Source organism: Brienomyrus brachyistius, chromosome 25 (genome assembly GCF_023856365.1).
Source record: "Brienomyrus brachyistius isolate T26 chromosome 25, BBRACH_0.4, whole genome shotgun sequence".
Taxonomy (NCBI): Eukaryota; Metazoa; Chordata; class Actinopteri; order Osteoglossiformes; family Mormyridae; genus Brienomyrus; species Brienomyrus brachyistius.
The window spans coordinates 8,335,136-8,349,569 of NC_064557.1; the positions used below are offsets into that span (position 1 = coordinate 8,335,136).

Sequence of the window (14,434 nt, forward strand, 5' to 3'; positions counted from 1 at the left end):
TATCGTGGACATTGGGCGTTCGAGGCTACACATGGCGTGGAGGGGCAGATGTATTTCGATGGATCCCTCGTTAATGAATGAACAGTCTTGAGATGAACTGTTCGATATTAGTAGTCTGGGCTATAAGAAAAATCATGGCTGATCCCATCTGCCTCAGCCAATCTATACGCCCTTTTGGCAAAAGACCAGCAAGACCAGCACCTCACAATCAAGCTCATTACCACGGTCCATGGAACAGCCACACTAATTCACCCAGTAATTCACCCATTTGTACGTGCAGGTTCTGTTTGGCCTTATTGTTTATTTCATTCTCTGTTGTTTTGTTTTAATTTCTCTTTTGCGCAGCTTTAACCTTGTATAACTCAAATTTCTCATTATCGTACACTTGTTTAGTGTTGTCATTTTATTATTGTAACCGCACCGGCATGCCGCGGCGAATTCCTCGTACATGCGCGCATACTTTCCGCTAACGGTTCTGAATCAGATTCCGGCTGGTAGTTCTGTTCCTCTCGTCGGTAGGTTTACAGTGCCAGAGCGATTCTGGTGCCCCAGTTAATAGGTCAGCTTCTCCGCTGAGCTTCCTCAAGGCTGGTGGGGTTCACTGGCCTCTTTGAAAGCCGGTAGACTTGTCCTCCAAGACCAGGGGGGGAGGCAATTCTTAAACTTGTTTGGTTCAGTTTCTGGTCAGGTTAGGCGTGCTATGACATGGCAACATTTAAATACATCGCCATTCCCATACAGTGCAGAGTGCAGTAAAATTGCATCATCAAACTGTTCATGACATGGGTAGCTTAGAAGGAGATCTGGTGGATGGGTTTTAATGCTGTGATTCCTCATGTCACACTCCAGGGATGAGAAAAGCAATGCAGTTTTGGGGAGGGGGTGTGGCTGAATGGGTTTGGCCCTTATGCCAGCAAACATAAGGTTGCCAGTTCAAATCTCATGGTTGACAGTGACATCACTCTTTGGGTCCTTGAGCAAAGGCCCTTGAAGTACAAGTGTTCCAGGGATTGTCTGACACTGGCTAAGTGTTTGGGGAATAAAGTCTAGCAATAAATGCATCTGTTAAATAAATAAAATGTATTTGTGTTAGAAGTTGGGGGGGGGGTCTTCTAACATTGTTAATTTCCCACAAAGCTTTGGTGTCTTGGAAAGTCAGACAATAGTTTAGGTTTTGGCAGAGTGCTCCCTGGAAATTCTTTTGAGCTGTCAGCTACTGGATGAGGCCCACATGTCAGACAAACAAACAAGTAAACCACCATTTCGTCACTTACCGATCCAAAATAAGTGTTTGTTAAGGCGATAAGCTCAAGGAACAATGTTTGAGGTTAACATTGCTGAGTTTCCTGTTTAATAAGCTGGGATTGCACTATTAAAATAGTCACTCAACAAATTTTGTAGTTTTTTTTTTTACCATTTCACTGGCATTTATTGCTCATTTATTCATTTAATGGCTCATTTAATGTTCCTGTTGTTGTTGATTAAATGTGTATTATTCTGTTCAGTGTGTAGTAGTACATTAGTAATATAAGGACTAGGACTTTTTGCAGTTTAAATTTAACTTTGGAAAAAAAACATTACATTTTTGTAGAAAGCTCAATTAATCTATTGATTCCCTTAAGAATGTCTGCTATAGTATGTACCTATCTTACAAAAATGGAATGGTCCAGCTTGTCTCTCTCTCAGACAGGGACTACCCTGATAGGTCTCTCTCTCAGACAGGGACTACCCTGATAGGTCTCTCTCTCAGAAATAGACTGCTGTGATACCTCTTTCTCGCTCTCTCTCTCTCTCTCTCTCAGAAAGGGAGTACCCTTGTATGTCTCTCTCTCAGACAGGGACTACCCTGATAGGTCTCTCTCTCAGACAGGGACTACCCTGATAGGTCTCTCTCTCAGACAGGGACCACCCTGATAGGTCTCTCTCTCAGAAATGGACTGCTGTGATACCGCTCTCTCTCGCTCTCTCTCAGACAAGGACCACCCTGATAGGTCTCTCTCTCAGACAGGGACCACCCTGACAGATTTCTTTCTCAGAAAGAGACTGCCTTGAAATGTCTCACTCTCTCTCTGTCTCTCTCAGAAAGGGACTACTCCAGCCTGTGTGAGAGGCAGCCTATCGGACGCCTGCTATTCCGTCAGTTCTGCGACACGCGGCCGGAGCTGAAGCGCTGCATCGAGTTCCTGGATGCTGTGGTCAGTTCTTTTCCATTGGCTCTGGTGCGCCATTTCCTGTGCTGAGATCTGTGGGGGGTGGGGGGGTGGAGATGTGTGTGTGTGTGTGGGGGACTCTCTGCCTCACCCCTGCCCCTCATGCTTAGACTGGGTTCATTCCGTAAGGCTAGGTCCATACAGACGCCCAGTTTGTCCTGTAGTGTGGGGCGGGATTGTGTTGGGTGGACTGGCCTGCTACACAAACGCACGTGGCCTCGTCGCTGGGGTTTGGCGCTGGGCAGCTGGTCTAACAACCGAGCTGCAAAACACTATTTTGTCATGAAAATTATGCAAAAGCGCTGCTACCACTAGAAATTCCTGCTCAACAATGTAGTCGAAAATTAGCAAGCCACATGTGAGGTATTATGCCCTATAAATGTTGATTTGCACACGGTCCCCTCATGCTTAGCTGCTGGCTGGGGGGGGGGGTTTCCCTGGGGAGGGGGATGCTGTCCCGCCCAATTATGTATTTCCTGGCTGGGCTCGGGTCGACTTCCCCGCGTCCAGCCCGCTACGTCTGGATCTCACCATTGTCATCGTCCCCCTGTGAATTTGCCCTGGACCACATTCATTAGACTGTAACATCTCCACACCGACCTCCATGCTGTGCCTCGGACTTCTTTTCTCCTTCTTCCTCTTGTGTCTCCCAGAGACACTCTGGGGAGGGGGGACTGGGGGGGGGGGGGGGGGCGCACCGACGCACCGCCGCACCGCAGGCAGGGGGCACCAGAGAGCGCAGGAAAACAGGGGACCTGCATCTCCCTCAGTGCCTCTCTGCCAGGGGTCTGGCTGGACGGCGACGTCCGCCAAGAGGATGGGGGGTGTTTTCGGGGGCACTAACGCACAGTTTCTGCCCCCTACAGGCTGAATATGAGCTGGCGCCGGATGAGAAGAGGAGAGACTGTGGCTTGAATGTCTTAGACACGTACTTCAATAACGGGGTAAATATTCAAGCGAGGTGGCCTTTTTTAATTACCCCCCCCACCCCGACCGTGACTCCCAGTCTTATTTATACAGCCAACCACGCTAGAGAAAGCTTACTCTCATATATTTATTTATTATTCTTACCTCTCAGGTCAACTTAAAGCGTGCGAACGGTGGTGTTTGACGCTGAGGAAATGAGTTCACTAGGTCTGCCCATGTATCGGAGTGGGAGGGTCGAGCTGACCTGAAACGCTGGCCTCCTTCAACTCCCAGGTCTCCTGCCAGCTGTGTGTCATAATAGGATTAATTAGGCCCTTTGTTTGTCTTCTCGTTTTGTGCTTTTCTTTTTTTTTTTTTTTAAGTCTGCAGCACATTTACCAGAAATACCTCAGGAAGTCGTAGCGGAGTGCAGAGAGAAGCTGGAGAGGAGTCCCTGCAAGGAGCTGTTCAAGGAGTGTGCCAGGTAAGCCTGTCGGCCCTCTAGTACCCTCCTAGGGGACCCCCGCTGTCCCTCCATTTCCCCCCTTAGGTCCCCCCGACAGTCTTGTCGCCCCGCATGCAATCAATTATACACATAAACATCCAAATTGGCCTTGCTAAATTCTCCAAGCTCAACAGCGGGGCTCAGCCCGAGGGCCTTCTCCTGCCCCGAGGACCTGCTCCTGCCCCGGGGGCCTGCTTCTGCCTGGGGGGGCTGCTCCTGCCCCGAGGGCCTGCTTCTGCTCAGGGGGCCTGCTCCTGCCCCGAGGACCTGCTCCTGCCCCGAGGGCCAGCTCCTGCCCCGGGGGCCTGCTCCTGCCCCGGGGGCCTGCTCCTGCCCGTGGTTCGTGAACCGGTCTCTGTGCTCCTATGTGTGATGCGTCAAGATAGAAAGACCCGTGTGGGCACCATGGGGCGCCATAGCAAGAGCTGTAGACCCTCCTTTAAGATTACGGACCTTCTGGACTTTGGCTGGTTGAAAGGCCGTGGTTCTGTGCTTCTCATCCGGACGGCAGCCCTGCTCCTCACACCCCCCTCTGTCCCCATGTCTGCTGGATGGGGTCCATCCCTTTCTTTTGGCTGCAGGTGCCCAAGCAAAGGCTGCTTTGATCTTGGCCCTGGTACTGTGTTGCGTTGAGGGCTTCACCCCGCATTTGTGTGGCGCCTCCTGCAGGTACTGCAGGTATCTGGCGGGTAACGGGTCAGTGGCCCCCCAACCCCACCCATTGGCCCTGAAGTAACATTGCCAGTGCCCCCCCCCCCCCTCCTGCCACTATATTCCAGCCATGGTGAACAATGGTGTCCATTGAGCTTCCCCCTTCTGAAGGAACAGATGTAATACCCCCCCCCACCCAAAGAAGCAAAAAGTTATGAATGGAGTTAGGGGGTGAGCCTCAGGCTAGCTGGCTATGCGCCCCCCACCCCCCTGGCTAGCTTCGGCTGCTGCTGTCTGTGAGGAGCGGGGCGAATGGGGGGTGTTGTATAGTTATGACTGAATCCATTCACCTTGCTGCAGGTCAGTTGTGCTTAAATTAACAAATGACATCGCTTGAATCGGCCATCGGACGTCTGAGGGGGGGGTGTACCTGATCCGGCTCGGCCTGGGGACCCAGGGGGTGTACCTGATCCGGCTCGGCCTGGGGACCCAGGGGGTGTACCTGATCCGGCTCGGCCTCGGGACCCAGGGGGTGTACCTGATCCGGCTCGGCCTCAGGACCCACATTTTTCCTCAGCCATTAGGTCACGATTCAATAAAATCATGCGGGGCGGGATAGTAAAAGCTGTCAGTTGTGGTGGGGGTCATGGCTACAGTCACTACACACTTCGCGACCCAATGAAAATGGTGCTGTAGCCCACTTTTGGGTCATGACCCACCAGTTCAGAAACCCATTACTCTGCCCGCGCCATCGCCACTGGTCACGTTGTTCCCATCTCCACTTAAAGCCAAAAACAAGTTCCAACTGGCAAGACCCGGCCCTCCGAGGACCTTTGGGAGAAAGTCTATCGGAGAACATGCCAGCATCTCAGTTTGGTCTTGGGGGAGCCCGTGGCTGTCGCCGGAGAGAGACGGATTTCTGCGGCATTCCCGTCGGACTTCCACTCCCCGCGGTTGCCGTGAGAGATCTGAGCTGCTTTGATGCCTGCTGGCCGAATCATGCAACCCTGAGCCAACACCTCAGGGGGGGGGTTGGGGTAGTCTGGGGTCCTATCATTTCTCCTGTATCCCCCCCCCCACGTAAATTTGCTGTCACCAGCCATCACCTCTGTTCTCCTGCTTTGTCTCTCCCTCCTCTCCTCCCTCTCCGAACCTCCACCTTCGCCCCTCTGTACCCCCAGACCATGCCAACTGCACGCTCCCGAGCTGGGATCCAAAAAAAATGAATCGATTGATAGAATGGGGAGGGGGGGGGGGGGGAGAATGGAAGGAGCCCCCCATGCATGTCCCACATCTTCCAGCTCTCCGCTTTCTCCGGGAAACATTTGTCCCTGCAGGCCTCAATTATACACGCATTCATGAAATATTTAACGAGCTCCGTAAGCGAGATTGCAGATGGTCCGGCTGACGTGGAGAGACGTGTTCTGGCTGCCCTCCCTCCCTAGGTGCTCATGGTCAGTCTGACCGATATTATTCAGACCAAGGCCATTAATTGTGTGTTTTTTTTTATTTTTGAGGTGGGACATTTTAGCCATAAACATCATCAGACCTCATTAACGTGCTCTCTGCAGCATGCCCCTCACAAATGGGTTGGGCGGCGGTGGTCCTGTGGGGGGTTTCCATGGTTCACTGAGGCCCCCCCCAGAGAAATCTTATGGTCAGTCAGACATTAAGCTGCATTCATTGATTTCCTTAGATGGGACTTTCCTCGCACGTGTACGACCTACGCTGCTTAATTTGAGTGGAATCAGATTTTTTGTTTCCTTTCCGGTACCATATCCATCCATTAAAGCGTTACGAGATGCATCACCCCATACATCGCACGGCTGGAGGGCGGGCTGCTTTGGGCCCCAGCCAACCAGAGGCGAGCGTTCAGGTTTCGCTTTAACCTGCCGGCCAATGAGGCGTGGCCCTCCTTATTTTCGTCCGTTCCAGCGCTTTAGCTCCCACCAAGGCTTACGTCTCGGTGTGTTATGGGAACAGGACGTGTCTTACGGAAGCTTCTGGCTGACGAGGGCTGGATGGGACCGGGGGGGGGTGGGGGGGGGGCTAGGCTGTAACAGCTAGCATGTGTGCTAGGGCTGTACACCCCCGTGACAGGCTCCGTACACCTGGGTCGCTGCTCAGAGCACAGTGTGCGTCATTCATGCATGGGGATGGCGTCCCTCTGGTGGCAGAGTGGCACTTTCCAGCCGGGACGGAACGACGTCATTCTCCCCCCCCCCCCCCCCCCCCCCGCACCCGCACCCCTCTTAGCTTCTTCATTTGTTTTTTTCCTTCCATCTCACAAAGGACATATTGTTTAGTCCGTCCCGTTACCACAGCGAGGCCTGGACAACCCCCCTACCCCCGTGTTTAGATTATGCCATTGTTCTGTGGCCCGCTGCCCCCAGCAGGCGTGGAGGCCCGGTACCATAGGCCCAGCGCGCGGCCCGCCTGCCAGATGGCACTCTGACGTGCCCTTTCGTTGCCTGTTGCTTTTGACGTCAGCCCCGAACATCAAAGCGCGGGGGGGTGTCGTAAACGGCGAGCTCGCCCCTGAAAGATCCGCCTGTGAAGTACCTGCCAACAGTTCCCCCCCCCCACCCTCCCCCACTGGCAGGCGGGTAAAACGTGCGGCATTCGTTGCGTGTGCCCGGGATCTGGCGGTCGCATCTTTCCCACTTGCCTGTAGGGGGCGCCATGACCGGACTTTCAGCGAGAGCCTTCATGGGGTACCCGTGCGTGTGAGGCCCGGTCCGAATTCCAGCTTAAGCGGTTCTGTTCCGTTTTCCATTCCTGCCATTTGTTTTGCACGGCTGACTGCAGGCAAACCTGTTTCTGATTAAAGCTTCTTTTAAACTGCACCGGCTTATTATCCTGAATTTGGGGGGGCAGTGTTTGAGATGTCCCACCTGTTGAAGCAGGAAACAGGGGTGGGGGGGATGGAGCCCCATGGAGCAGCATTGACATGGACCTGCTACACCCCCCCCCCTCTCTTTCGCGGTCTCTTTTCACTCAACGGAAATGACAGGGCTGGGTCACCAACCCAGGGGACTCAGCTGCCCACATCCTTGAAAGATGCAAGGGGACTCACACCTTGCTGCCTATGGCCCCTCACCTGTGGCCCCTCGCCTGTGGCCCCTTGCCTGTGGCGGGCGGCTCGGATTTACATACACGGGGCTGGAGCCGTTTGTGGGTCCCTTAAGCTGCTGCCGGTTGTAAACATGCTTGCGAACGGCCGGGGAGGTCGCCATGACGAAACCCGTCTGTGTCAGGAACCCTCCCGGTCACTGGCCCCCTCTCACGGGCCTGGGTCTCATCAGGGGAGGAGGGGGGTGCCGACACATGGGATGGCCCAGTTCAGCTGCATGCCATCGGGGGTGATCCGGTCCATACGGACACTTTCCTGCTATTGTTTGTTACTCTAGTCACCTTCGTATGTTTTCGCTCGAATAGGTGAATGACCCTTTTTGATATGGTCCAGATGTGTGCCGGTCCTGCTCGGTGGGGATGGAGGCGGGGCCACTGTCCGGCAATAGCCCCTCCCTCCTGATGGCCGTCGACTTTGTTTTATCCTGTTGGGGGGGGGGGTGGGGCATTTATTTTGGAATGGGGCGGGTGAGGTTATCACAGGGCACACGGGGAGGCTGAGGAGTACCAGGCACCGCGCTACACGACTCTGTGGCGCCAGTGAGAGGCTTTCCCCGACCCGTGAAAGCGTCCTCCTGTTTTCTCTCTCGTCCACTAACTCGTACCCCCCACCCACCCGGTTATTTTTTTCTCTCCCAGGATCGTCCGCGAGTATCTGAGTGGGGGCCCCGTTCACCGCCTACCAAGAAACGATGTACTTCTCTCGGTTTTTGCAGTGGAAGTGGCTGGAAAGGTGGGGCACAAAGTATATAGATCTTTAGGGTAGTTTTCATAGGAGATAATATACAGCAAATTGATATGACTTATGGGTAAAAAAAAAACAGCTATATCTGCTATGTATCTGTGGGACAACAGTAGCAAACATTATGAATTACTGGAATTAATGAAAGACTTCATCATCCATTTATACACATTGCCTGTTAAAGTGAATTCAAACATGCACCAGGAGGCCAATTAATGTTTTTTTTCCACTCTCCTCTGTGACCTGTAGTAATTGAATCGTTTATTTTGCAGGCAACCCGTAACCAAAAATACCTTCAGACATTACAGAGTCTTAGGAAAGGGTGGCTTTGGGGAGGTAAGTCACTGCCTGGTGCTGGCAGCTTCCTGTCGGCGTGATATCGGCCGATTTTACACATCTAGTGCGCATCCATGCGGTTCCCCCATGCGCCCCCCCCCAGTGCCCTGACGCCGGCTCGTGCCATTCGCAGGTCTGTGCCTGCCAGGTACGAGCCACGGGCAAGATGTACGCCTGCAAAAAGCTGGAGAAGAAGAGAGTGAAGAAGCGGAAAGGGGAAGCCATGGCACTGAACGAGAAGCGCATTTTAGAGAAAGTCAACAGCAGCTTTGTGGTAGGTGCCCATTGTGTTCGTCGCCACTTGGGTGTGTGGGTTTGTCCTGTATCTGCCTCCCACTTTGCCTAAAGAGACTGGAGGTACAGGTCTTCCCGGCACAGTAAGGCGTCGTACCCCGGTCTGGGAACTACAGACGGAGTAGAAAAACTACCAAACTACCAAAAACTCATCAGGTCTCAGAGTTGCTTGCCGATGGTTGCTAGATCCATAGATCCAAGGAGGCACCTCCTGATCTGTCCAGACCGACTTGCCGTGAAATCCCACCTGTTTTGGTATTTTCAGTCGACAGGACTGGCAAACTTTTCCCGCAGTGAGGTCCGTGCTTTTTTAGATGTGGAGAGTGACAGGGAGTGAAAGGGAGTGACAGGGAGTGAAAGGGAGTGACAGGGAGTGACAGGGAGTGACACGCACCAGCCTTGTTTGTGTTAACATTGAAATTATGCTGTTTGAAAGGCTGTCATCAAACGTCTCACTTCACCCCACACACCTCCTGTCCATTATTAATGCCATTTGGCAGGAGGTCACCCCTTACACCTGCACCCCCCCAGCGTGGAATGAGGTCCCGGCAGCTTTTGGGGGACACGCCCCCTGGTGGAATCCGCTGTCTTCACGGTCCTCTGGCACTTCCTGAACTAACAGTGCAGCCCTCTCTCCCGTAACACATATTCAACCGCCTGTTGCTTGCGCCCCCCCCCCCACTCTGCACGGCCCGGTTCTCCTTCGGGCACCACCTTGCCTTTGGCAGGGGCTCCGTTGCCTAGCAACCTTGACCAAACACTAACAACAGAAGGCAAGTTCTCTGAAGTAAACCCGCAGGTCACCCCCCCCCCCCCCCCCGCCCCGCTACCTCTCCCGTTGCGCCTGCTGCGAGACGTCACAATGAATTATGGAATTATGAAGTGGCAGCAACTGTGTCTAGGGTTACAGCGCCTCCTATTGGTGGGGTCTTTCCTAAACTGCACTTGCTGCAGAGACATAAGAAAATGTCTCATTAATGTTAGCTCTTATGTGAGGTGTTCATAGGTGGACGTTTCAGGCTCAGAAAGTAAAAATCCAGGCCATGTTTTTGTTCCAACCATCCAGTTGAGTTACTCTGTGACTGTGACTCTTCATATGCAGCTTGTAGGTTGGAAAAAAATCTTGGTCTGGATTTTTACTTTCTGGACCTGGAATGTCCACCTCCGCAGGTTATACGGTTCTGATGTACTTTCTGCTGTGTTTGCCGATTCCCTGGAGGCAGTTGGCATTAGACGGGCCGCATTAACGGCCCGCAGCTGTGCCAGCAGCCGTCTGCCTGCCTCTCTTTCCTCTATTAATAACAGGCAAGTGTTTCAGCACAGAACGCTCCAGAACGTAGCCTTCCCACCTTTTTTGTAGTGGTCCCCATCGGGATCCCATTCGGGGAGGGGGGCAGTCACACGCTGCTCTACGCACCCCTGCCCGGGGATCAGAGCGATCGATACTCCCCATGTCTTAAACGGGTCGGGTCAGGTGTGTTGGTGAGCTGCCCCAGGCACTGACGCCAAGACCTCGTGAAGCGACCCCTGCTTTAAGGAACACTTATCCCATGCGTGACAGATGTCCTTGAATCCTGGGTGACCCAGTACCATCTTGGCGAGGAGGACACCGGGCCACATACCGCACACACACACCCCGTCCCCTAGGGGGCACTGTCAACCAAAACCAAAACCATAATTTCTGGCTAACAATCCTGCCTTACGGGTATGCAAAGCCGTCAGTCGCTGACGCGTGTGTGCGTGTGAGCACGTGTTTGTCTGTATCGACTGCTTTCCCCTGGTGCTTTATTTTTTTCATATGATCAGTTCTCAGGCCAGTAGGGAATCTTTCTACCCCCGGTAGCACTCTGGAGATCTCCCACAGCCCCTTGGGAGGTGAGGTCCCCACCCAGGGTAACTTTTCTTGGCAGTGCCTATCCCAGGCTTGATTCTCCAGTCTCTGACGCCTTGTGTATATTCCTCCCCATCCGGACTGTTTAGGCCGGACATACCCTGCGTTCCTTTTAATTAGAAGCTTTCCAGGAGAATAACAGGCTCTCTGTGTTAATGAAGATTCATAGCGTGTGTGAGACGCAGGCAGAAATCACTTCCTAGATTAAAGAACGTGTTTTTCCTGTCAAAGATTTGTTTGGGGCCTGGCTGGACTTCAGATTTTTTTTTAAACTTCTGATTTCTATCTTGCGGCAGTTAAAAGAGCCCCCTAACAGCCCGGCAGCAGGATGGCGGGGGGGGGGGGGGGGGGTGCCACTTCTTGGGGGGTGCTGACACACTTCCGCCCCCTACAGGTCAGCCTAGCGTACGCCTACGAGACCAAGGACGCCCTTTGCCTGGTCCTCACCATCATGAATGGAGGCGACCTCAAGTTCCACATCTACAACATGGGCAACTCGGGCTTCGATGAGCAGCGCGCCATTTTCTACGCCGCCGAGATCTGCTGCGGCCTGGAGGACCTGCACCGGGAGAGGATTGTTTACAGGTGCCCCCCACCCTCCCCCCTGCCCCCGGCTCTCTGTCATTATGCCCCATAAATAAGGAAACCACAGCCGCAGGCATCCTATTCACTGCCTTCCCTGTGATAAGCAGAGGCGGAAAGTTCAGGTCCAACAAGTACAAATCCAGGCCAACGTTTTGTTTAAACCAACCAGTTTAAACCAACTTCTTGGTTAAGACAAAACCTTGGTCTAGATTTATACTTTCTGAACCTGAACTTTCCACCTCTGGTAATAAGCTCCAGGCTCTCTGACACGCTGCACTTTTGAAAGCCCAGAACCCCTGATTAACATGTACATGTACAATGACCTGTGTCACAAAATAAGCATAATTGTGATATCATATAACAGTGCCCCTAGTGGACACTTGCAGCTGGATGACTGAGAGATTTTGGGGCCCCTCAGCATATCATATTGGGCTCCCACCCCAATCCAATCCAATTATGGGCCTCTGTCACTCAGGGGCCCTTGAAATCGCCATAATCTTCCCCTCCTTTACAGTATGGTATCCTTTTCCGGATTTTGCAAACCAAATGGTCATTTAATTAATAAGCAAAAATATAAACATGGTTTTTCTTGTTTTTCCTTTATTTTAGGGACTTGAAGCCTGAAAACATCCTTTTAGACGACCGCGGTAAGTATTTTTTTATTTTTCTTGGTTAATCTGACAGTCAGTTCTACCCAAACCGCTGCGGTTTGTCGCAAAGCTGCCTGACTTCTTTTTATTAATTTCTCTACAAAATATGATTCCATTTCATTTTGCCGCTAAAGACACCCAACCTTTCAGAGGTAAATTCCCAGGCTTATTGGTGAGCGTTAAATGTCAGTTCGACCGGTTCCTGCAGATAAAGTATGGCTTTGAGAGTATTTTCTTTATAAACCTAGAAGAGGGGTCTCCGATTGTGCCGTTTAATCCATCTGTCATCACTCTTTCCTCCCAGGTCACATCCGAATCTCTGATTTGGGGCTGGCGGTCCAGATCCCGGAGGGGGAGACGATACGTGGGCGAGTCGGCACGGTGGGCTACATGGGTAAGCGTCAGGCTGGTGGGGGGGGGGGGCGGGGGGCTTCCTGCTTCTCCTCTGCACCCACCCTTTGTTGTTCTGACCCCCATGTGTCCCTCACTGACAGCTGGGGTGTCCGTTCTCTTTCCGAGCTGGGTGAGTTCCAGCTGTCCCTGTCGCTGCCCCCTAGCTGTGGGTCTGGGAATGGGCTCGACATAATTTAGCTGTTGCCTGTGACGATCCTGCCAAGCTAAATGGGGTTGGTGGGGTGGTTTGTGACACAATCTACGGTGTCACTTAATGCAGATTGTCCCCCGACTTCGGTTGTGTTCCACCCGACAGGTTATACATCAAAATGGACATTTCGGGATAATCACACTGACTTTTAGGTCTGAAAATGAGACTGGGAGATGGTCACACTGCCATAGAGTACAGTACTTTCCTGCAGCAACTATTTTACTTTCCAGAAGAGAAAAGTTCAGGCTCAGAAAGTGCAAATCCAGACCAAGATTTTGTTTCAACCATCCAGTTGGGTACTTTGTATCTGTGACTCTGTACGCTCAACTGGTTGGTCTGATTGTTTTACTTACTGAATCTGAACTTTCCACCTCTGGTACTTTGGTCGAATGTGCGAGCCGCTGTAAGTGGCATAGGTTATAAGCCTCCTGCTACAGTATGTATGGCCAGTTGGAGAGGTCCTGATCCGGGGCTCCGTCTCGACCCGGCAGCTCCTGAGGTGATCCAGAACGAGAGCTACACCTTCAGCCCGGACTGGTGGGGCCTGGGCTGCCTGATCTTTGAGATGATCCAGGGCCAGTCGCCTTTCCGCCGGCGCAAGGAGCGCGTCAAGCGCGAGGAGGTGGACCGGCGGGTGCGTGAGGACCAGGAGGAGTACTCTGAGAAGTTCTCCGAAGAAGCGAAGGATATCTGCCGGCAGGTGAGCATTCCAGCTCCTCTCCTAGACTTCCTGAGTCACTGAAGCCATCTTCCAGCCCAGTCAAGCTTTTGGATTTTCATTGTGAACTCATGTGACCTACTGGCTTTAGCGTCACATGGCCTGCTGGCCTTAGCGTCACATGACCTGCTGGCCTTGGCATAATATGGCCTTAACAACCTGCTGGCAACCTAATTGTAAAATGGATGGGGATGTGTTCCCAGTCACAGTAGTTCCTCTTCAGAATTCAGACTGTATCTCGATCTGAACCCGACCCACTGAAAATATCGATGATGGACCAGCTACTGTATCATGACAGCTTGGCCTATGATCATATCAAAGGATGGGCATCCAGAAGATACATAGTTTCTGGTGCCAGAAAGATATAAATCCACCTGTTCGTAAGGATGCAGAAAAATGAATGAGTTATAGTGTTTCAAAGGTGCCACTGACTGATGTGCATCCCCAAATGAATGCTGTGTGATTTTGCATTAGTCTGGAGTAGGGTTAGGTCACCCTGATCTCGAAATGCCATTTCCTTGATTTTCAATCCTGCCTGGTCTCTGATGAATGGCACCTGATCTCAGGCAGATAGTAACTCATCAGGTAGGATGGAAAACCTGGTGGACACCAGCACTCCAGGATCAGGATTGTCTATCCCTGGTTTTAGAGTCGGGGTGGCATGGTGGTGTAGTGGTTAGTTCCTCACACCTCTGGGACCCGGGTTCGAGTCTCCGCCTGGGTCACATGTGTGTGGAGTTTGCATGTTCTCCCCATGTCGTCGTGGGGTTTCCTCCGGGTACTCCGGTTTCCCCCCACAGTCCAAAGACATGCTGAGGCTAATTGGAGTTGCTAAATCGCCCGTAGGTGTGCATGTGTGAGTGAATGGTGTGTGAGTGTGCCCTGCGATGGGCTGGCCCCCTGTCCTGGGTTGTTCCCTGCCTCGTGCCCATTGCTTCTGGGATAGGCTCCGCACCCCCCGCGACCCAGTAGGATAAGCGGTTTGGAAAATGGATGGATGGATGGTTTAGAGTCATTTGTCAAGCAGGGATTTAACACTGAGTTGAAGTAAAAAAGGAAACGATTGCCTGTAAGACAAGCAGCGTCTCCAGCGTCTCCCATAGGCCGATTGTAAGGATCCTCAACACTGCAGGAGAGCAGACGACACCCCGACGGCGATGTGTTCTGTCGCTAGGACAGCGACGTGAGAACGCAGCATGAGAACATGCTA

At 52.5% G+C, this 14,434-nt stretch overlaps 1 protein-coding gene across 1 annotated transcript in view; it reads left to right on the forward strand.

Annotated features, from left to right (window-relative positions):
• LOC125720364 (G protein-coupled receptor kinase 6-like) overlaps nt 1-14,434 on the forward strand; it is a 49,596-nt gene that overhangs the window by 27,436 nt on the left and 7,726 nt on the right. Inside the window, 11 exon segments of the mRNA XM_048995688.1 lie at nt 2,083-2,195; nt 3,077-3,154; nt 3,500-3,600; nt 8,044-8,065; nt 8,067-8,137; nt 8,419-8,482; nt 8,616-8,756; nt 11,062-11,252; nt 11,862-11,899; nt 12,207-12,296; nt 12,998-13,206. Coding sequence (XP_048851645.1) covers nt 2,083-2,195; nt 3,077-3,154; nt 3,500-3,600; nt 8,044-8,065; nt 8,067-8,137; nt 8,419-8,482; nt 8,616-8,756; nt 11,062-11,252; nt 11,862-11,899; nt 12,207-12,296; nt 12,998-13,206 — 1,118 coding nt within the window.